Below are 23,646 nucleotides of genomic sequence, written 5' to 3' on the forward strand. Positions count from 1 at the left end.
GGGGGGTCGGAGGGGGGGGGGGGAGGGGGGGGGGGGCGGGGTGGGAGCAGACAGGGTTGGGGTTGTGGGCGGGAGCGGATCGGGGGACGGGGTCTCATGCACAGTGTGCTTTTGCCCAGTCTCCTGAAAGGGGACCAGACTTCGCAGAAAACTCCTGAGCCCCAGAGGAAAACCGAATAATCAATTATCCGAATGAAATAGTGCCCGCCCGGATAATCGAGGTTCCTCTGTACAAGTACTTTACTGAAACTGTAGGGTCTGAGTTATAAAGAGAGGCTGGATAAACTGGGACTACTTTCCCTGGCGTGTAGGAGGTCGAGGGGGTGACCTTATAGAGGTTTATAAGATCATGGGAGGCATAGATAAGGTAGATAGCCAAGGCCTTTTCCCCAGGGTAGGGGAGTATAAAACTAGAGGGAATACGTTTAAGGTGAGAGGGGAGATGTACAAGACTCCTGAGGGGCAATTTCTTCACACAGAGGGTGGTGAGTGTCTGGAACAGGCTGCCAGAGGTAGTGGTGGAGGTGGGTACAGTTTTGTCATTTAAGAAACATTCGGACAGGTACATGGATGGGATGGGACAGCAGGTCAGACAGCATCCGAGGAGCAGGAAATTCGACGTTTTGGGCAAAGGCCCTTCATCAGGACCTCTATAAGGTCACCCCTCTCAACCTCCAACACTCCAGGCAAAGAATTCCCAGCTTACCCAGGGCTTTTGCCCGAAACGTCGAATTTCCTGCTCCTCGGATGCTGCCTGACCTGCTGTGCTTTTCCAGCACCACTCTGATCTTGACTATGATGTCCAGCCGATGTAGCTTTGCCTGCGTGCATGGGATAGCTATGGAGGGATATGGACCAAACACAGAGCAAATAGTTTAAATTGTGAAAACTCTGCAGCATGGACAAGTTGGACTGAAGGGGCCTGTCTCCATGCTGTAGACCTCTATGATTCTGTGAGTGTGTCTACAAATCGCACTTTGTGAAAGAGACAACAGGAGGAACTAACAAGTTTCAGTAAGTCAATGGTCAATGGCAACTATTTAACAGCCAAATAGATTGCAGGAGAAGTGGATGCTGGTAAAAAGTTTTACAATTTGTACATCCTTCTGGATCGTGTGGACGGACCCTCAATCTCTTGTTCTTATTTAATTCATTTGAGGGATATGGGTTGGCCAGCATTTCTTGCCCGTCCCTAGTTGCCCCCTTGAGAAGGTGGTGGTGACCTGCCTTCCTGAAGCGCTGCAGCCCACCTGCTGTGAGCTGACCCACAATGCCCTGAGGGAGGGAATCCCAAGATTCTGACCCAGGACAGCAAAGGAATGGCCGATATATTCCCAAGTTGGGATGGGGAGTGGAGGGAAACCCGAAAGTGGTGGTGTTCCCGTGAATCTGCTGCCCCTGTCCTCCTAGATGGAAGTAGTCGTGGGTTTGGAAGGTGCTGTCCAAGGAGCCTCGGGGAGTTGCTGCAGTGCACCTTGTAGATGGTACATACTGCTGTGACTGATGTCAGTGGTGGAGGGAGTGGACACAAGTGGAAAAAATGCCAATTATTATAATTTGATTTGAAATGCTTCTAAAAAGACAGAGGGTTGCTGCGTACACCACTGCTAGAGAAAACTGAGAAGACTGTACCCCCTAATTATAAGGGACTGTTTAACCAGACTTTTCAAATGTTGATGACTAATATAACATTGAGCAATAAACTCACCCAAGCCCCCACCAACCGCAACTCCGTGGCCTTCCTTTCGCAGTGTTTAGACTTGTTCAACCAGGTTAGAGAGAAAAAGCAAGGTCTGTTATCACCAGCTTAAACATTACTTAAATTTATGGATTAATGATCAGTTCAGCCCCAAAGGCATTCCATCTCTGCTACAGCCTCTCCGTCAGTGTCATGATCTCTCCCTCAGCCACAGTCCTTCTCCTTCAGTGCTGCCATCTCTGAGCCGCAGCCATGGGGTTCGAAGATATCCTGGAGGATGTCGGAAGTATGGGGAAGTTCCAAATCATCCACATTTTGTTGCTGGTGTTGCCATCGTTTCTCTCACCTAGTCACAACCTGCTTCAGAACTTCGTGGCTGTTGTTCCTGATCATCACTGCAGGATCCCTTTGGAAGTGAATGACTCGAGGTACGCCAATGTCACGGGGAGGCTGCAGACGGAGGAACTTCTCCGGGTTTTCATCCCTCTGGACCAGGACCAACAGCCGGAGAAATGCCTGATGTACTCCTCACCTCAATGGCACCTTCTGGATCTCAACGGGACGCACGCAAACGTGACTGAGTACCACACGCAGAAGTGCACTGACGGGTGGACCTATGACAACTCTAAGTTCAAAGCCACAATTGTCACAGAGGTAACCCCTAAGGATTTCTATCTATTGAAGGTTTCAATGCCATTGAATATGTTGTGAAATGGAACGAAGGGGTTTATCTGAGTGTGTACACACCTTTTCTTGCTGAGGGGTTTTTAACTCAACCAGCGGGTAGTGTTTGCAGGAGATGGACCACAGATAAAGGTGTGCCTTTGTTTAGTCTGAAGGGCAAAGTGATTCCTGATAAAGGAGTGAAGTCTCAATGCTTATTTTTCGTCCTACATTACCTCATCTCATTTCGGTAAAACAAACAAAGACAGGACTCATACAATTAAAAGGTCCTTGGGTAAGGTTGTAGAACAGAGAGAGATTAGATTAGATTACATTACAGTGTGGAAACAGGCCCTTCGGCCCAACAAGTCCACACCGACCCGCAACCCACCCATACCCCTACATTTACCCCTTACCTAACAAACGTGCAAACTCCACACAGTCAGTCGCCTGAGGCGGGAATTGAACCCGGGTCTCTGGCGCTGTGAGGCAGCAGTGCTGACCACTGCGCCACCATGCCGCCCACGATTTAGGGCTTCAGCTACATACTTTTCTGGTGTTTGCTTCACATGTGAACAGGCTAGTCAGGAAGGCATTTAGCACGCTTGCCTTCATTACTGAGGCCTTTGAGTATAGAAGTTGGGATGCAATATTGAGGATGGACAGGACATTGGTGAGGCCCCTTCTGGAATACTGTGTCCAGATCTGGTCACCCTTTTACAGGAAAGATATTATTGAAGTCTTAGGTGCATTAGTCAGAGGGAAATGGTCTGGGTGGGTAACTCTTCGGAGGGTTGGTGTGGACTTGTTGGGCTGAAGGGCCTGTTTCCACACTGTAGGTAATCTAATCTAAACTGGAGAGGGTTCAGAGAGCTTTACCGGGATGTTGCCGGGTACGGAGGGTTTGAGTCATAAGGAGAGGCTGGATAGGCTGGGACTTTTTTCACTGGAGTATAGGAGGTTGCGGGGTGAACTTATTGAGATTAATAAAATCATGACAACTATAGATGAGTGACAAGTATCTTTTCCCTATGGTGGGGAGGGTTTTACGACCAGGGGGCCGCATTTTTAAGGTGAGAGGAGAAAGATTTTAAAAAGACCTAAGGGGAACTTTTTTTTGACACAGAGAGTAATTTGTGTGAGGTAAAGTTGCAACATTTAAAAAACATTTGTATAAGTACATGAATAGGGAAGGTATATGGGCCAGGAGCAGGCAGGTGGGACTAGTTTAGTTTGGGAATATGCTCGGCACGGACTGGTTGGGCCGAAGGGTCTGTTTTCATGCTGTATGGCTCTATGATTCAATGAGTGACAGCAAATGAACATACAAATAAGGAACACTTGGAGGCCATTTGACCCCTTCAAGGTAACCTACCATTTAATAAGAACGCAGCGGATCTGGTTATAACCAAATTCATACTCCTATCTCCTCCTGATAAAATTCCACCCTCTTGCTTTCCGAGAATCGGTACATTCCTACCTTAAAAATATTCAGAGGTTCTGCTTCTACTGTCTTTGGATGAGAAGAGATGTGAAGGTGCATGATGAATCTGTGAGAAATTTCTTTACCTCCATGTGTAAAACATGACAGGGTTCAGAAAAGATTTACAAGGATAATGCCAAGGTTAGAGGGCTTGAGCTGTAGGGAGAGGCTGAATAGACTGGCACTGTTTTCCCTGGAGTGTTGGAGGCTGAGGGGTGACCTTATAGAGATTTACAGATAGGGTGAATAGGCAAAGTCTTTTCCCTGGGATGGGTGAGTCCGAAGCTAGACGGCATAGATTTAGGGTGAGAGGGGAAAGATTCTAAAGGGATAGAAGGGGCAACTTTTTCACGCAGAGGGTGGTGCATGTATGGAATGATCTGCCAGAGGAAGTGGTGGAAGCTGGTACAATGTCAACATTTAAAAGGCATCTGGATGGGTATATGAATAGCAAGGATTTAAAGGGATATGGGCCAAGTGCTGGCAAATGGGACTAGGTTAATTTAGAGTATCTGGTCAGCATGGACAAGTTGGACCGAAGGGTATATTTCCATGCTGTACAGTTCTGTGACTCTATCTCCGTCTTAAAAGGGCCTCTCCTTACTTTGAAACAGTGACTCCTGGTTATTGATCCTCCCATAGCGGACAACATCCTTGCCACATCTTCCTCATCAGGATCTTAAATGTTTCACTCAAAACACCTTTTATTCCTCTTAGGTCTGGCAAATGCAAGTCTGTCAAGTCTTTCCTCATAAGACAACTTGCTCGGTCAAGGTTAATAAACCTTTACTGGACATCTTCCAAAGCATCAACAATTCTTCCATTAGTCAGAGCTGAAAATGTGTTGCTGGAAAAGCGCAGCAGATCAGGCAGCATCCAGGGAACAGGAGAATCGACGTTTCGGGCATAAGCCCTTCTTCAGGAATGATGCCCGAAACGTCGATTCTCCTGCTCCCTGGATGCTGCCTGACCTGCTGCGCTTTTCCAGCAACACATTTTCAGCTCTGATCTCCAGCATCTGCAGACCTCACTTTCTCCTTCCGTTAGTCAGGTGACCAATACTGTAAATAGATGGGGTCTTCCCCATATAAGTGAAACATGACCTCCTTATTTTTGTATTTCATTTCCCTTGTAATAAAATACTTGCATTCTATAAACTTTCCTAATTACTAGTACCTGCATTGCAGCCTTTTGTGATTCCCCTGCTCCTTAGAGCGCTGAAATCTCTTACATGCGTCTTTTTAGTCGCCTTGCTAAAATGGACACTTTCGCATTTTGTCACATTATTCTTTAGAACAAAGAAAATTTCCAGCCCAGGAACAGGCCCTTCGACCCTCCAAGCCTGAGCCAATCCAAACGTACTGTCTAAACCAGTCGGTCATTTCCTAAGCATCTGTATCCCTCTGCTCCCCACCTACTCATGCATCTGTCCAGACGCATCTTAAATGAATCCACCGTGCCTGCCTCTACCACGTCTGCTGGCAACGCGTTCCAGACACCTACCACCCTCTGTGTGAAGTACTTGCCGCGTGTATCCCCCTTAAACTTTTCACCTCTCACCTTGAACGCGTGACCCCTCGTTATTGAACCCCTCACCATGGGAAAAAGCTTCTCTCTATCCACCCTGTCTATACCCTTCGTGGTTTTGTAAACCTCAATCAGGTCCCCCCTCAATCTCCTTTTTTCTATTGAAAATAAACCTAACCTACTCAACCTCTCTTCACAGCTAGCCCTTTCCATACCAGGCAACATCCTCGTTAACCTTCTCTGCACCCTCTCCAAAGCGTCCACACCCTTTTGGTAATGCGGCGACCAGAACTTTACACAGTATTCTAAATGCGGCCGAACCAAAGTCTTGTACAATTTTAACATGACTTGCCAACTCTTATACTCAATACCTCGTCCGATGAAGGCAAGCATACCATATGCCTTCTTGACCACTCTATCCACCTGTGCAGCAACCTTCAGGGTACAATGGACCTGCACTCCCAGATCTCTCTGCCCATCAACTTTGCCCAAGGCTCTTCCATTCATTGTATAATTCGCTCTAGAATTAGACTTGCCTAAATGCATCACCTCACATTTGTCTGGATTGGAAGCCATCTGCCACTTTTCCGCCCAACTCTCCAGTCTATGTATATCCTCCTGTATTCTCTGACAGTCCCTTATGCTTTCTGCCACTCCTCCAATCTTTGTGTCATCTGCAAACTTGCTGACCATACCAACAGTGCCCTCTTCTAAATCATTTATATATGTATATCACAAACAACAGTGGCCCCAATACTGATCTCTGTGGAACACCACTGGTCACCTTTCGCCATTTCGAGAAACTCCCTTCAACTACTACTCTCTGTCTCCTGTTGCTCAACCAGTTCCTTATCCACCTGCACGCCATGTGACTTCACTTTCTCCATTAGTCCACAATGGGGAACCTTATCAAACGTCTTACTAAAGTCCATGTTTATGAAATCAACAGCCCTTCCTTCATCTAACAACTTGGTCACTTCCTCGAAGAAATCTATCAAGTTGGTAAGGCATGATCTCCCCCTCACAAAACCATGTTGCCCAACACCGATCAGCTCATTCCTTTCCAAATAGAAATAGATCCTATCTCTCAGTAACCTCTCCAGCAACTTCCCCACCACCGACGTCAGGCTCACTGGTGTGTAGTTACCCGGAGTATCCCTACTACCCTTTTTGTACAGGGGGGACAACATGAGCAACTTTCCAGTCCTCTAATTTTTGCCCCTCACTTATAGAGTCATACAGCACGGAAACAGATCCTTCGGTCCAACCAGTCTATAATCCTAAACTAAACTAGTCCTACCTGCCTGCTCCCGGCCCATTCATGCACTTATCCAAACCTTTCCCATTCATGCACTTATCCAAACCTCTCTATAAACAGTGTGTGCACCACTTCCTCAGGAAGTTCACTCCACACGCGGACCACCCTCTGTGCAAAACAAAATTGCCCCTTGTGTCTTTTTTAAATCCCTCTCCTCTTACCCTAAAACTGTGCCCACTGTGTCTTGAAACCCCTTATCCTAAAGTAAAGACAACTGCCCATTAACCCTATCTGTGTCCCTCATGGCTCAATGGTTAGCACTGCTGCCTCATGGCACCAGACACCCGGGTTCAATCCAAGCCTTGGGCAATTGCCTGTGTGGAATTTGCACGTTCTCCCTGTGTCTAGGTGCTTGGTTTCCTCCCACAGTCTAATAATGCGCAGGTTAGGTGGATTCGCCATGGGAAATGCCATTCCAGGGATGGGGTAGCAGGGTGGGTCTGGATGGGATGCTCTGTGTGGACTCGATGGGCCAAACGGCCTACTTCCACACTGTAGGGTTTCTATAAGTGAGGTACAAATCTTAGATATAAAAGAGGAATTAAGAGAAAATTAATGGCATTACATTACAGGGTTTAAAGAATAAGTTAGAAATAAGACATAGTTACAGGATTGACATTACAGTCAGAACAACAAATTGCAAATAAACACTACAGTGCAGCAGCTCAACATGTGATGTGACCGCCCGCACTAGAGCCAGGTCCAGTAATTGTCCCCGCTCCACTCCAAGCCTGCAGTCCGCTCCGCACCAACTCTCAGCTGTTCCAAGGTAAGTTCCAGGACTGCTTCCCCCTTGCTTCCCACTGTCCTGGGGCTGCTTCCCCGCCTCTATAACCCCCCCCCACCTCCACCGGTGCTCCGGGATTCGCCTCCGGGGCTCGCCAGCTCCTCCATTCCCCTGCCACAGAAGGGGGAAGGAACAGAAGAGAAAAGAAGAAAGAAAAAGAACGCTCAGAGCAGAGGACTACTTACTCTGCCACCAGCTGGCTTTCGATCTCGGGGAGCCCTTCCTGCTCATGATGTTGGATGGCGCATTGGGAATGCTGATGGTCACGCCGATTGGTTGTTGTCACGTGTACCAAGATACGGCGTGCTGTCCAGGTAAATCACGTCACACAGACTGCATCGGGGTAGCAGAACAGAGTGCAGGACACGGTGTCACAGCCAAAGGGAGGTGCAGGGTCAGCGAGATCAGAACTAACATTCGGGAGGTCGATTCAGAAGTCTGATAACCTCGTGGGGAAGAAGCTGTTCTTGAATCTGTTAGTAAGTGTTTACAAACCCTTATCCATTCCGCCTGACGGAAAAGGTGGGAGGGATTATAACCGGGGTGGGAGGAGTCTTTGATGATGTCGGCAGTGGGAAGTGTGGATGGAGTCAGTGGATGGAAGGTTGGTTTGTGTGATAGACTGGGCTGTATTCACAGCTCTCTGTAGTTTCTTAGAGTCCTGGGCAGAGCAGTTGCCGTACCAAGCTGTGATGCATCCTGAAAGGGTACTTTCTATGGTGCATCTATAAAAATCAGTCAGAGTTCTTGTGGGCATGCCGAAGTTCCTTAGCCTCCTGAGGAAAGTAGAGGCGTCGGTGCTTGGTCAGTAATTTGATCTCCGCGTGCCAATTTTGCAATGCCAAACTCTGCAAAAAAAAAGGATTTGCAGACAATAGGCAGAAAACTGCTGAATGAAATTGTCAGCATTCCTGCCACATCTCTGAGTTAAGGACACCTTGGAGATTTCCCATCACAATGCAGTAGCCAACATTTGGCTGTTGGGGCTGGGATGAGTATCTAACCTCCTGATTTTCCACTCCATACGTCCCCCCCAACAACCAACTGTCCTATTTGTGTAGGCCTTATAAAACTCACCTCTGTGTGTGTGTGTGTGTGTGTCTCTGTGTGCTTGTGTCTCTGTATGTCTGTGCCTGTGTCTGCCTGTGTGTGCGCGCGAGTGTGTGTATGCATGTGTGAGTGTGTGTTTATGTGATCATGCGAGTGTGTGTGTATGAGAGACTGGGTGTATGTTTGTGTGTGAGTGTGTGTGTCGATCTGTGTGTGTGTATGTGTCAGTCTGGGTGTATTTGTGTGTGTGTGTGCGTCAGGCTGTGTGTGTGTCAGGCTGTGTGTGTGTCTGTGTCTGCGCATGTGTCAGTCTGTGTGTTGTTGTGTGTGCATGTTTGTGTGCGCATGTCTGTGTGTGATAGTGTGCAGTGACCTTTACACTATCCTAAAAATTGCTGAGGAAACAAGAGCTTTTTGCTCCTTGATAATGAAACAAAACTGCCAAGACCTACATAATGATCAGTTCTGAGCTCACTGGGTCAGCATGAGTGTGGTCAAAACAATCTTTAACCTGTCAAAGAAACAGAAATTCTACTTAAATCCACAATGAATAATCCATCCCCCACTGAACACCTAGAAATCATTGCACAGCAGTGGAGTGAGTAAGCCATATTGTCATAGACTAAGGGGATGTCAACACTATAACATAGAATCTTTTTCATTCCCTGGTGAATTAATTCTCATTTGTTGGAGTTACAAGATGGAAAAATAAAATCACCCTGCACATTCTTGAAAACCCCAGAGAATATGGGCCTAAAGTGCTCAAGCTCTTCCCAAGACAAACCTTCTCATCCCTCACATCAACTGAGTGAACCTTCTCTGAACTGTCTCTAACTGAATTACATCTCTCCTCAAGTAAGGAGACCAAACCTGTCCTCAATACGCCAGGTGTGGACTCATTAATGCCTTGTACAGATGCAGCAACACTTCCCTATTTTTATACTCCATTCCTTTAGCAATAATGGAGGGATTCTATGAAATAAAAAAAAAGTGAAAAGCTCAGCAGTCTTGCTTAAGCGCTGAGCCATGCCTGGCCCAGACTTTCTGCAAGGGATCGATCTCCTCCTCTTTGGCCCACGTTCCACTCACTGGCTCAGTCTCGCCTACCCTCATCATCGGAGGAATCTCCATTGCCATGTTGGGCTTGTTCCCTGGATTTCAGACCACCAATATGACAATAACTATTCTTGTCATGACAGTGGGACCTTGTCTGCAACTGGAAATCCCTGAAGCGGATCACACAATCGATCTACATGGCCGGATTGCTGGTGGGAGCCATTGTCCTGGGCAGGCTTTCTGACAAGTAAGAGAGGCCGGGAGTATTGCGATGCCAAGCATTATGTCAACTCAGTGTGTTTTCCGGGGAGGCGATGGCCAAGCGGCATTTTTGCTGGAATTACGAATCTACTCTTGACCATAAATCCATTGTCAATTGCTGGGAAAAACCCATCTGGTTCACTAATGTCCCTTTAGGGAAGGAAACGGCCTTCCTTAACTGGTCTGGGCCTACACGTGACTCCAGACCCACAGCAACGTGGTTGACTCTTAACTGCCCCTCTGGCGGGGGGAATGGCTCAGTGGTTAGCACTGCTGCCTCACAGCACCAGGGACCCAGGTTCAATCCCATCCTCGGGCAACTGTCTGTGTTGAGTTTGCACGTTCTCCCCAGAGTCTGCATAGGGTTTCCTCTTACAATCCAAAGATGCGCAGGTTAGGGTGGATTGGCCGTGCTAAATTGTCCCATAGTGCCCAGGGATGTGCAGGCTTGGTGGATCAGCCATGGGAAATGCAGGGTTACAGGGTGGGTCTCTCTTCAGAGGGTCGGTGTGTGACTCAATGGACCGAATAGCCTGCTTCCACATCGTAGGGATTCTATAATGTAGTTGCGACAGCTCAGTGTTGACATACAGGTTGGAGAGAGCACGCATTTAAATGCAGACAAGCTATAAAAGTTCTGCACAACATCAATTAAAAGCTGAATTGAGCGGGTTCCAAACATTGACCATATCACCAGGCAGGTGAATGACTAACCCAAGACTATTTTGTAACAGTTAACCGCGTTGTTTTTTTTATTTTGAATTCATGTTTACTGGGTGCTTGTTACAGGTTCGGGAGGCGGACTTTCCTGCTGTGGTCCCATTTCCAGTTAGCTGTCTCCGGAACCTGTTCTGCGTTCGCCTCCTCCTATCCCTTATTTTGCTTTTGGAGGTTCCTCTGTGGAGTGGCACAGTCGGGGATCATACTCAATGCTTTCTCCCTCAGTAAGTGAAATGACGTGTACGTTTGTCAGCTCAAGCCCATTCCAACAGAACAGAATGTAATCGTCCGTCTTTGATGTTCAATAGCATGGCCATTTTTGAATCTCCCCAAGCGTTACCATTGTTCTGGAACGTAATCAAACCAACTGTTGAGGCCTGTTGTGGTAGCGTCCATACCTTGGGACCAGGAAATTGGGTTTGAGTCTTACCTGTTGCACAAGTATGTTGTAATACACCCAGACGAGTTAATTGAAAATAACTACACCAGCTATTATGAATGCTACGAGAGCAAGTAAGAGGCTGGGAGTTCTGTAGTGAGTAACGTCTCACCAATTCCCCCAAAAATCTGTCCATAACGCAGAGTTCTCAACATCTCAACAAGAGAATCAGATCCAGGCTTGTGCTGGATATTGTCCCCTTTATCCTTTAAGCAAGCTGCCCAGCTCCTTGTTCTCCCTCTCTTTCTCCCACTCATAAGGTCTCACTAACTTACAAAGGTTAAGAAGGTTTTTAGCATGAGATTAGATTAGATTCCCCTACAGTGTGGCAACAAGCCCTTCGGCCCAACCAGTCCACACTAACCCTCCGAAGAGTAACCCACCCAGATCCATTTCCCTCTGACTAATGCACCGAACGCTAGCACGCTTGCCTTCATTACTCAGACCTTTGAGTGGAGGAGTTGGGCCGTCATATTGAGGTTGTACAGGACATTGCTGAGGCCTCTTCGGGAGTACTGTGTCCCGTTCTGGTCCCCCTGTTATAGGAAGGATAGTATTAAGCTGGGGAGGGTTCAGAAAAGATTTACCAGGATGTTGCTGGAAATAGAGGGTTTGAGTTACAAGGAGAGGCCGAATAGGTTGGGAAGTTTTTTTCACCAGAGGTTGAGAGGTGACCGTATTGAGGTTTGTAAAATTATGACGGGTATAGATAAGGTAGATGGCAGGTGTCTGTTCCCTTGGGTGTGGGATTTCAAGACCAAGGCGCATATTTTTAAGGTGAGAGGAGACAGATTTAAAAAAGACAACTTGGAGAGTTTTTTTTTATACAAGAGAGTTGTTTGTGTGTGGAATGAACTTAAACCTCAATTCTAAACCTAAAACTAGTCCCCTGTGCCTGCACTTGGCTCATATCCCTCCAAGCCTTTCCTATCCACTACATATCCAAACGTCTTTTAAATGTTCTAACTGTACCTACATCTATCACTTCTTCTGGAAGTTCATTCCACATACAAACTCCCCCAGTTGTCTTTTTTAAATCTCTCTCCTCTCGCCTTACAAATGTGTGCCTTCGTCTTGAAATCCCCCATCCTATCCACTACATATCCTTCATAATTTTATAAACTTCAATAAGGTCACCTCTCAACCTTCCATGCTCCGGGGAAAAAAGTCCCAGCCTATTCAGCCTCTCCTTTTAACTCAAGCATACCCGGCAACATCCTGGTAAATCTTTTCTGAACCCTCTCCAGTTTCATAACTTCCTCCCTATAACTGGACGACCAGAACTGGGCACAGTATTCCAGAAGAAGCCTCACCAATGACCTCAACATGACGTCCCAGCTCCCTAAACTCAAAGGTTTGAGAAATGAAGGCAAAAATGCGAAACACCTTCTTAACCTTCATATGTTGTGGATTCCTTGGGCACTGGGGTATGGGATTAATGTCAACAGCATATGGTTCAGTTTGCAACTCCAGATGGGTTGAATTTGGGAACTGCCTCCTTGCCCTTACCCGTGGAAGGTATCATCGTTGTTGTGGGTTGGGTAGGCAAGTGAAGAACCTAAAGGAAGTTCCTTAAATGTGCTCTGATGAGGCTCATGATTTTCCAAATCAGTATTGGCAGAAGCTGCTCCGATTCGTTCAGTTTCTTCCACCTGTCTTTGTGCTTCTGCAGAGGTCGAATGGATCCCAACAAGATTTCGAACGCCTATTTCAATGCTGAGTGGTTTTCTTTACACCTTTGGTCAACTACACCTGGCTGGTTTAGCGTATGGAATCCAAGACTGGCGGTGGCTTCAGTTCACAGTGTCTCTACCTTACTTCATTTTCTTCCTTTACTCTTGGTACGTTCACATTCTACTGGTCTCCTTCACAGATTGCACCATCGATCAGTACATACGAGGGAAAGGTTAGGAGAGGTGGTGGAACTCACTCTGGTAGGATTCTGGGTAATCCAAGATGGAGGACGGGAGAAAATTGTGGCTGTGGCAGCTGCTCCTTTTCTGAGGTATTTTCAGTGTTGCAGCTGATTTTCTCGAACGCTTGGAGCAGTAATTGCCTTTTTATAAGCTGTTGCGTTGTTTTGGAATGTTGTAAATAAAAAGAGATCAAACAGCGGCATTTTAAAATGGTGAGAAAGAGTGAGGGAGAGAGAGAACAGCTACCAGGTACCAAGAAAGATCAGTGAACCTTCATAGCGGTCTGACCAGGCAGTGATCCTTCACAGCTGACTGCCTCTGCTGTTAGTTTCAAGCATCTTTGGACATTGGAGTTCTTCTAAGAAAAATAAACAGACAACAAAATTCACAGTTGATCTTGGAGAAATCTTTGTGGGGGAGCTCAAGGTAGAGGAACAGCTAAATGTTTTTTTAAAAAGTGTAACTTATTGTTTTTTGTTTGTAAATCTATAATTGGGAGTAGAGAAGGTGTTTTTGATTATATGTTTTATTGAGGTAGAGTCATAGAGTTATAGAGATGTACAGCACGGAAACAGACCCTTTGGTCCAACCCGTCCATGCCGACCAGATATCCCAACCCAATCTAGTCCCACCTACCAGCACCCGGCCCATATCCCTCCAAACCCTTCCTATTCATATACCCGTCCAGATGCCTCTTAAATGTTGCAATTGTACCAGCTTCCACCACTTCCTCTGGCAGCTCATTCCATACTCATACCACCCTCTGCGTGAAAAAGTCCCTGTAGCTCAGATCCTCCAACCCTGGCAACATCCTTGTAAATCTTTTCTGAACCCTTTCAAGTTTCACAACATCTTTCCAATAGGAAGGAGACTAGAACTGCACGCAATATTCCAAAAGTGGCCTAACCAATGTCCTGTACAGCCACAACATGACCTCCCAACTCCTGTACTCAATAATCTGACCAATAAAGGAAAGCATACCAAACGCCTTCTTCACTATCCTATCTACCTGCGACTCCACTTTCAAGGGGCTATGAACCTGCACTCCAAGGTCTCTTTGTTCAGCAACACTCCCTAGGACCTTACCATTCAGTGTATAAGTCCTGCTTTCCCAAAATGCAGCACCTCTGCATTTATCTGAATTAAAGTCCATCTGCCACTTCTCAGCTCATTGGTCCATCTGGTCAAGATCCTGTTGTATCTGTGTCTTGATTAAACTTTTTTTAACGTAAGTATTAAGTTATTCTAGGGCAGTGTTTTTAGAGCAGTAAGACTAGGCTATTTTCTGGGTCTGTAGATTGTTAAAGTGCAAGACGGCCTTTAGTAGAGTGATGTGGGAGATTATGGAGAGTTTCCACGTTCCTGATGATTATGTCTGCAGGAAATGTCTTTGGTTGCAAATCCTATCAGATCACATGGATTGTTTGGAGCAGCAGCCAGAGGCAGTGAGGGATTTACATGAGCTGACGGGTATGATGGATGGTACTTGCAGGAAGGTAGAAAAATCACAGATCCAGTCAGGTAGGTGGGTTTTCTTGAGGAAAGGTAAGAGAAGTAGGCAGGAGTCTCCTATGGCTATCCCTATCTCAAACAAGTACACAGGAACCTCAATTATCCAAACGAGATGGGCCGGCAGTATGTCACTCGCATAACTGATTATTCAGATAATCGATTTGACCTTAAACAAGGGAAGCCATACTGATCTAATGCTGGAGAGTTTGTTTAAATCTATAATTTTGAGGAGTTTGCTATTTAAACAATCTAATCTTTGTGTTCTGCAAATTGCAGGTTACACTGAGAAGGGCTAAACCCTTACCATCACATAAATATATGAAATCTCAGCATTAAGCAAGGTCCCGAACAGCTTCTACAATTGCAAGAGCATTTGTCAGTTTCTGCTGAACTCAGTGTCGCGATAGAAAGACATAAGTGCCACCTTGCGCATGTGTTTACTTTCCCTGTCATTTTTTTCATGAATGGTCCAGTAAAGTGACAGGAATAAAGCACTTACTTTTGCAAAGGGCTGTGTAACTAACCTTTACGTCAGAAATATCCAGTCGCTGATGCTTGTGGTGCTTGTGTACTTTTGATTTTTTGCCAGTGTTTTCACACGTTCTTCAGTACAGGTTGTCCAAATTCACTTTGATGTAATGTTTTTAACGGGGACCTTGAGATCTTGTTTGGATAATCCGAAATTCGGATTATCGGATAATCAAGGTACTACTGTATGCTGTTTTGGAAAATGTAGGGAATGATGGACTCTCAGGGGAATGTAGCACTGATACCCAGGTTTCTGGTAGTGACACTGATGCTACATAATGAGGGGCATGTCAGGAGCAAGTGACTGATTGTGATAGCGGACTCTCTAGTCAGAGGTACTGACATTTCTGCAGCTGACAATGAGGCATCAGAATGGTGTGTTACCTCCTGATGCCAGCATAAAGGGAACGTCAGAGAGGGCGCGGAGGGGAGAGAGACCAGCAGGAGATCGTTTACACATTAGGATTAATGACATGAGAAGAGGAAAGGACGAGATTCTGAAGAGAGAATATAAGAAATTGGGCAGGAATTTAAAAAGGAGGTCCTCGAGATTAGGAAGAACTGATTACTCCCGGTGCCATGAGGGTAGAAATAGGAGGTTGGAGCAGATGAAAGTGTGGCTGAGGAGCTGGTGCAGGGGAGAAGGATTCACATTTTTGGATCGTTGGAATCTCTTCCCAGACCTGTATAAGAAGGACAGGATTGGAAGGGGATTAATATACTGCTGGGGGATTTGCTATAACTGCTCGGGGGGATTTAAACCAGTATGGAGAGAGTGGGATGGGGAGGCCAGAGACATAGTGAGAAAAGAGATCAGTCTGAGGCTGGTACATTTGGGAAAAGGAGGTAAAATTGATAAATTAAACTGCATTTATTTCAATGCAAGAGGGCTGATAGGTAAGGCAGGGCATGGTTGGGAACATGGGACTGGGACATCATAGCGATTAGAGACGTGGCTCAGGGATGGACAGGACTGGCAGTTTAATGTTCCAGGGTATAGATGGATAGATAGGCAGGAAAGGAGAAGGAGTGCTTTTTCTGATTAGGGTTAACAATACGGCGAGTACTTAGGGAGGATATTCCTGGGAATATGTCCAGAGAAGTTATTTGGGTGGAACTGACAAGTAAGAAAGGGTGATCACCTTATTGAGATTGCACTATAGCTCCCCCCTCCCACCCCCACCCCCCAATAGTCAGCGGGAAATTGAGAAGCAAATTTGTAAGGAGTTCTCAGCTATCAGGAAGAATAATATGTGGTAATGGTAGGGGCTTTTAATTTTCCAAACATAGACTGGGACTGGCCTAGTGTTAAGGGCTTGGGTGGGGAGCAATTTCTTTTGTGTGTAAAACGTTTCTGATCCAGTAAGTGGATGTACCTACTAGAGAAGATGCAAAACTTGACCCACTCTTGGGAAATAACGCAGTGGAGGGAGCACTTTAGGGCCAGTGATCATAATTCTATTAGTCTTAAAATTGTTATTGGAAAGGATAGACCCGATCTAAAAGTTAAAGTTCTAAATTGGAGAAGGGCCAATTTTGATGGTGTTAGCCAAGAACCTTCAAGAGCTGACTGGGGGGGGGGGTGCGGATATTCGCACATAAAGGGACAGTTGGAAAATGGGATAACAAGAGTCCAAAGACAGTATGTTCCTGTTAGGGTGAAGAGCAAGGCTGGAAGGTGTAGGGAATGCTGGACGACGAGAGAAATTGAGGTATTGATCCAGGGAAAGAAGGAAGCATATGTCAGGCATATATCAAGTGAATCCCTGGATGAGTACAAGGGAATATACTTAAAAGGGAAATCAGTAGGGCAAAAAGAGGACATGAGATAGCTATGGCAAATAGGGTTAAGGAGAATCCAAAGGTCATTAAGGACAAAAGGGGAACTAAGGAGAGAATAGGGACCCTTAAAGATCAGGGTTGGAGGGATTGAGCTATGGGGAGATGCCTGGAGTTTTGGAGGCTGAGGGATGGACCTTCTAGAGATTTATAAAATCATGAGGGGCATGGATCGGGTGTATAGCCAAGGTCTTTTTTCCCAGGGTAAGGGAGTCCAAAACTAAAGGGCATAGGTTTAGGGTGAGAGGGGAAAGATTTAAAAGGGACCAAAGGGGGCAACATTTTCACGTAGAGGGTGGCGCGTGCATGGAATGAGCTGCCAGAGGAAGTGGTAGATGCAACATTTAAAAGGCATCTGGATGGGTACATGAATTGGAAGAGTTTAGAGGGATATGGGCCAATCTCTGGCAAATGGGAATAGATTGATTTAGAATATCTAATTGGCATGGACGAGTTGGACCAAAGGGTCTGTTTCTGCGCAGTACAGCTCCGTGACTCTATGACTCTTTGAGCTTGTTAGAGAGGTTAGGCAAGATGATTAAACAAACTAGTTAGTTAGAAAGGTTAGAAGAGATGGTTGAATTAAATAGTTAGACAAGTTAGACGAGATGGTGCGACTAACAAGCTAGTTAAGAAGGTTTGAGGGATGATGGAACTAACATTTATTGCCAATCCCTAGTTGCCCAGAGGACCAGTTAAGAGTCTACCACATGGCTGTGGGTCTGGAAACATATGTAGGCTAGACCAGGTAAAAGGGGAGCAGACTTCCTTCCTTAAAGAACATTAGTCAACCAGGTGAACTTTTCCAACAATTGACACTTAATTACATGGTCCTCATTAGACCAACTCGTTTGTTTTTTAAATTCAAGATTTTAAATTGAACTCAAATCTCACCATGGCAGGATTACGGGCCCATGTCGCCAGAACATTAGCCTTTCTCGGTCGCATTTACGTTTTAGTTTTCTTCTTTCACTGCTCTCTTTCCTTTCTTTAACGTACTTGCTTTCTGTGGAGAGCGGGTTTGTGCAAGGCAGAGGAGAGCGAGCCATCATGGGGAGAATGAGTCCAACATGATGGTGAGAGCAGGCACTCCCAGGTCTCCTGGAGAGTGAGTCAAAATGGAGGAGCTTAAGGTCATACAGGGAGTGCAAGCTCAGCATGACTCAGCACTTCAGAAAAACTTTTGAACTTTTAACTTTATTTCTTTTTTTTTCTACTTAATGCTAAGATAGCTGTGAAGTCTAACTTTTAACTTCTTTATCTTTCTACTTTATACTAAGAGGGACTGTAATGTTTAACCTTTTACTGTTTTTCTACTTTGTACCCAAGATTTTGCACCTAGGTACTTTTGTGCCTAAGATAATGCTGGGAATGGCTACGTTGTATACTTTTCGCTGTACTCCTGTACCTGAGTACACGTGACAATAAAATCTAATCCCCATTCAACGTCCTATTCATGTTTACGTCCAAAATGGGGTACTTACAAAAGCTTAATGTGTAGTTGTTATCTGAACAACTACTCAGTTAGCAAGTAACCCCGTGTAAAGGAAGAGAATTGTGAAAATAGGATGTGGTATTGAGAATTTATCCTTCTTTTCCATCTCTGTGCTGTGGCACCCTCCTAAATGATCTGAAGTTGCCTGAGCGATTTTTTTTTCCCCACTGTTGCGATAATAACCCCTATGTATGTGTGTGTGTGGTCGTTCTCAAAAGGTGGTTCCCGGAGTCTGCTCGCTGGCTCATTCTGAACGACAAGGCTGATGTCGCTCTGAAACAGCTCAGGAGAGTGGCAAAAATGAATGGCAAGGAGGAGGAGGGGGAAAAACTCACTATCGAAGTAAGTGATGGTCTTAAAAGTGTGCGTTTTACACTGAAACTCACCCCAGCTTGGTTCCATCACTGAACCGATGGTCTTTACCCTAATCTTGCAGAGACATATTGTTAGGGCAGCCCGTCCTGATGAAGGGCTTATGCCCGAAATGTCAATTCTCCTGCTCCTCAGATGCTGCCAGACCCGCTGTGCTTTTCCAGCACCACACTTGACAAATTGTTCCAAACCTTGGAATGGAGCCAACATCATCAAAGACTCCTTCCACCTCCAAATGTAATCTCTTCCAACCTCTTCTGTCAGGCAGCACATACAAAAGTTTAAACACGTGTCCCAACAGATTCAAGAACAGCTTCTTCCCTGCTGTTATCAGACTCCTGAGTGGACTTCTCAAATTTCAAACTCATGTTGATCTCGCTGTCTGTGCACCTTCTCTGGAGCCATAACATTGTATTCCTTGCTCTGTTCTATCACCCTAATGCGCTTTGTATGGTATGATCTGCCTGTACTGCACGCTCAAAACAAAACTGTCCCTCGGTACGTGTGACAATAATAAATCAAATCAAATCAAAATATATTAACACAGCCTAGATCCTAACGTTTCTTTATTTTAACAGTAAGTGTAAGATGTTGTGTTCCAGATGCAATTCAATTGGTCAAACTTCTCGACTTTAACACTTTACTTTTACACTACAGTTAAAATACAGGCAAAATAAAACTCAAAAGAAAAGAATCAGCTTAATTGTAACTATTGAAATGCTTAACAAAATAATATATATATATAAAAACTACTAATTAACTGTTCCAACTGAGTAACGTCCCATAAACACACCCTTGGCAAAGGCAAGTTTAGTAAAATAGATTGTCTCACAGGCAATTCAAGCAGCAAAAACAGAACCCCAGCTTCTCACTGTAACACATAGAGGAAGAAGAGCTTCCACATCCAGCTTCAAGACCCCAGCAACTGCTACTGAAAACTAGAACTAAAAACCCTGGTTCTGTGGGAGCTTGACCCCACCCATCCAGGCTGCTTCTATTGTTCCAACATTTAAAATCAAGCCCCCAGGCCTCACAAGCTGCTTGCTTCATTGGTTTTGAGCAGACTGCTTGTCTCAATCTTTCTTCATTACAAAAAAAAAAGAGGACAAAATAGACCTCGTGAAGTCACGCGATATTATTGCAATATTTCAGTTGTTTGACATTCTTAGGATCCTGTTAGAAGATATCGCACCTCAATGTTTCAGAGTAGCAAACAGAAATGGCGGGAGATTGAAGAGGTTAGTTGGGTTCGAAGGCTTCGCTTCAGACCAGCTTGCTCTGGTGTACACTTGGAAGAAACTGGCAGCCTTCCAGCCATGCTGGTGCCATCCAACTAGGGAGGAGAGATGGTATTTTACATCCGCTACCCTCAGACTAACCTTATCTTCTCCCGCACTCACTCATGTTGGTGGCTCTCTATACACTGAACTTCAGTTTCATGTCCATGGTTTTGTCATCACCCTTGTTTGTTGTAATACACCTTAAAGAGCACTAAGCTACGGAGCGTTTATGTCATAGAGTCATACAGCACAGAAACAGACCCTTCATTCCAACTAGTCCATGCCGAACATAATCCCAAACAAACCGAGTCCCACCTGCCTGCGCTTGGCCCATGTCCCTCCAAACCCTTTCCTATTCATGTCCTTATCCAAATGTCTTTTAAATGTTGTAACTGTATTCGCATCCACCACTTCCTCAGGAAGTTCATTCCGCACGTGGACCACCCTCTATGTAAAACACAATTGCTCCTCGTGTCTTTTTTAAATGTTTCTCCTCTCACCTTAAAAATGTGCCCCCCCCCCCAGTCTTGAAATCCCCCACCCAAGGGAAAAGACGTCAAGCATTAACCCTATCTATACCCCTCATGATGTTATACACGTCGATAAGGTCACCTCTGAACTGCCTACACTCCAGTGAAAAAGGACCCAGCCTTTCTTTATAACACAAACTTGTAGGAGAAGGGGACACACATTTTAATGACATTATGTCATAGCCTTGGGTGTGTGTTTCACAGATTCTGAAGTCAAATATGGAAAGTGAACAGTTGGTCAACAACAACAGGCGCAGTGTGTTAGATCTGTTCCGGACTCCTGTCATGCGCAAGATAGCCTGCTGTACCATGCTTGTTTGGTAAGTTGTTGGGAAATATTTGTTTGCTTTTCAAACGTATGGCAGCAAATGTGGATCATGATTTTTCCTTAACTAGGAGACGATGGCTGAAAATTGGCAGATGGAATTAAATCTGGATAAATACGAAGTGTTACATTTTGGTACACGGCTGGGGCTTATACAATTAATGGTTGGATTTTGGGGATGGTTGTAAAACAGAGGGACCTAGGGTTTCAGGTGCATAATTCCTTGAAGTTTGCATCACAGGGTGGTTAAGAAGGCAACTCGCACGCTTGCCTTCATTGCTTGGGAGTACAGGAGTTGGGACGTCATGGTGGGGTTGTACAGGACATTGGTGAGGCCTCGTCTGGATTACTGTGTCCAGTTCTGGTCACCCAGTTACGGGAAGGATATTATGAAGCTAGAGAGGGTTCAGAAGAGATCTACCAGGATGTTGCCGAGAATGGAGGGTTTGAATTATAAAGAAAGGCTGAAACATCTTATACTGGAACATAGGAAGTTGAGAGGAGACCATATAAAACTTTATAACAGTCATGGGAGCTATAGATAGAGTTAACAGTAGTTGTCTTTTCCCTAGGGTGGGGGAATTTCAAGACTCGGACATATTTTTAAGGTGAGAGGAGAGAGATTTATAAAATATATGGGAGCAAATATTTTTAACAGAAGATGGTTCCACATGTGGAATGAACTTCCAGAGGAAGTGGTGGATGTGGGTACAGTTACAACGTTTAAAAGACATTTGGATAAGGACATGAACAGGAAAGGGTTTGGATGGATATGGGCCAGGACCAGGCAGGAGGGACTAGTTTAGTTCAGCGGTTTTGTTCAGAATGGACCGGTTGGACAACATGGTGTGTTTCCGTGCTGTATGACTCTGTGAGCAGGAGATGCCGATGGGCATTATGTAGCAGGGAAACACTGTTATACTCAATGAGTCGTCAATGTTGATTACAGATTCAGGAATCTAAAATAAGGCTTGACTGCATGAACTCCTGATTCCAAGGAGTAGGTTTCAGTGGTCTTATACTCAGAAACCAATATTTGCTCATTTGAGACTTTAGCCAACAAGACAACAGGAGACAGAAAAGTGCAGAAACTAAGGAAACTTTGCTGAGACTATAATTAATACCTATTAAAACATGGCAGCAACGTTATGGGCACACTTTGGATCTTGCTTCCTGGTTCAGTTCGAAGAGTAGAGTCACAGCATCTTGGAGATGTATAGCATTGGAACAGACGCCTTTCATTTGACAGCATTTGGAGATGTATAGCATTGGAACAGACGCCTTTCATTTGACAGCATCTAAACCCTTCCTATTCACATACCCATCCAGATGCCTTTTAAATGTTGTCATTGAACCAGCCTCCACCACTTCCTCTGGCAGCTCATTCCACACACACACCACCCTCTGCGTGAAAAAGTTGCCCCTTAGGTCTGTGTTTAAATCTTTCCCCTCTCACCCTAAACCTATGCCCTCTAGTTTTGGACTCCCTGGGGAAAAAGACCTTGGCTATTCACCCTAACCATGACCCTCATAATTTTATAAACCTCTATAAGGTCACTCCTCAGTCTCCGACACTCCAGGGAAAACAGTCTCAGCTTATTCAGCCCCTCCTGATAGCTCAATCCCTCCAACCGTGGCAACATCATCATAACTTCCAGGTGGCTCAGTGGTTAACACTGCTGCCTTACTGCACTAGAGACCCCGGATCGATCCCAGCCTCGGGTGACTGTCTGAGTGGAGTTTAGACATTTTCCTCGTGTTCTGTGTTTCCTCCCGCAGGCCAGGTGAATTGGCCATGCTAAATTGCCCATGGTGTAAGATGCATTAGTCAGAGGGGAATGGGTCTGGGTGGGTTACTCTTCCAAGGGTCGGTATATACTTGTTGGGCCGAAGGGCATGTTTCCACGCTGTAGGGTATCTAATCTAAATGTTTTCTGTACCTTTTCAAGTTTCACAATACTCTTCTTATAGCAAGGTAACCAGAATTGAACGCAGTATTCCAAAAGTGGCCTAACCAATGTCCTGTACAGCCACAACATGACCTCCCAGCTCTTATCCTCCATGCACTGACCAATAAAGGCAAGGCTACCAAACTCTGACTACCTATGTCATGATGTTGGAGTACTAAAGTCCAGGTTGGCTACTGTTAAACAGAAAACTATAATATTAGATTGATCTATAAATTATTACCTTAAATGTGTGATTATAACTAAACTGAAATCAACCATGAGACATTATTTAGTTCCCTACTCATCCTTCAGAGGTGAGGATGTCACTACTGAACCAAGGCTGGCCTGTCATTGGGTAATAACAGAATACCAGACAGTTACTGCCGGTCTGTAAATGTGGTCATGGGGGAGCCAGTCCTTCAGGTCATGAGCAGAGAAGCCATGATTGTGGAAGTGCCAGGGTTGGACTGGGGTGGACAAAGTCAGAAGTCACACAACATCAGTTTATAGTCCAACAGGTTTATTTGAAATCACAAGGTTTCAAACACGCTGAATAGGTTGGGGCTGCTCCTTCGTCAGGTGAAGTGGTACATGACGGCCTCATAATGTTACGACTAGACCGTTAATCCAGGGAGGAAATGAGGACTGCAGATGCTGGAGATCAGAGTCAAAAAGGTGTGGTGCTGGAAAAGCACAGCCAGTCAGCCAGCATTCAAGGAGCAGGAGAGTCGACGTTTCGGGCATACGCTCTTCATCAGGAATTCCTGATGAAGAGCTTACCCTCGAAATGTTGACTCCCGCTCCTCAGATGCTGCCTGAGTGGCTGTGCTTTTCCAGCACCACACTTTTTGACTGTTAATCCAGAGATCCAGTAAATGGTTCCGAGGACCTGGGTTC

At 45.4% G+C, this 23,646-nt stretch overlaps 1 protein-coding gene across 1 annotated transcript in view; it reads left to right on the plus strand.

Moving 5' to 3' along the window:
* Positions 1 to 23,646, plus strand: part of LOC122543993 — a 96,632-nt gene that overhangs the window by 60,287 nt on the left and 12,699 nt on the right. The window contains exons 13-18 of the mRNA XM_043683001.1: positions 1,950 to 2,353; positions 9,727 to 9,830; positions 10,634 to 10,788; positions 12,676 to 12,844; positions 18,512 to 18,635; positions 20,680 to 20,795. Coding sequence (XP_043538936.1) covers positions 1,950 to 2,353; positions 9,727 to 9,830; positions 10,634 to 10,788; positions 12,676 to 12,844; positions 18,512 to 18,635; positions 20,680 to 20,795 — 1,072 coding nt within the window. The remainder of the gene's footprint in view (positions 1 to 1,949; positions 2,354 to 9,726; positions 9,831 to 10,633; positions 10,789 to 12,675; positions 12,845 to 18,511; positions 18,636 to 20,679; positions 20,796 to 23,646) is intronic.

This window comes from Chiloscyllium plagiosum, chromosome 45 (genome assembly GCF_004010195.1).
Source record: "Chiloscyllium plagiosum isolate BGI_BamShark_2017 chromosome 45, ASM401019v2, whole genome shotgun sequence".
NCBI lineage: Eukaryota > Metazoa > Chordata > Chondrichthyes > Orectolobiformes > Hemiscylliidae > Chiloscyllium > Chiloscyllium plagiosum.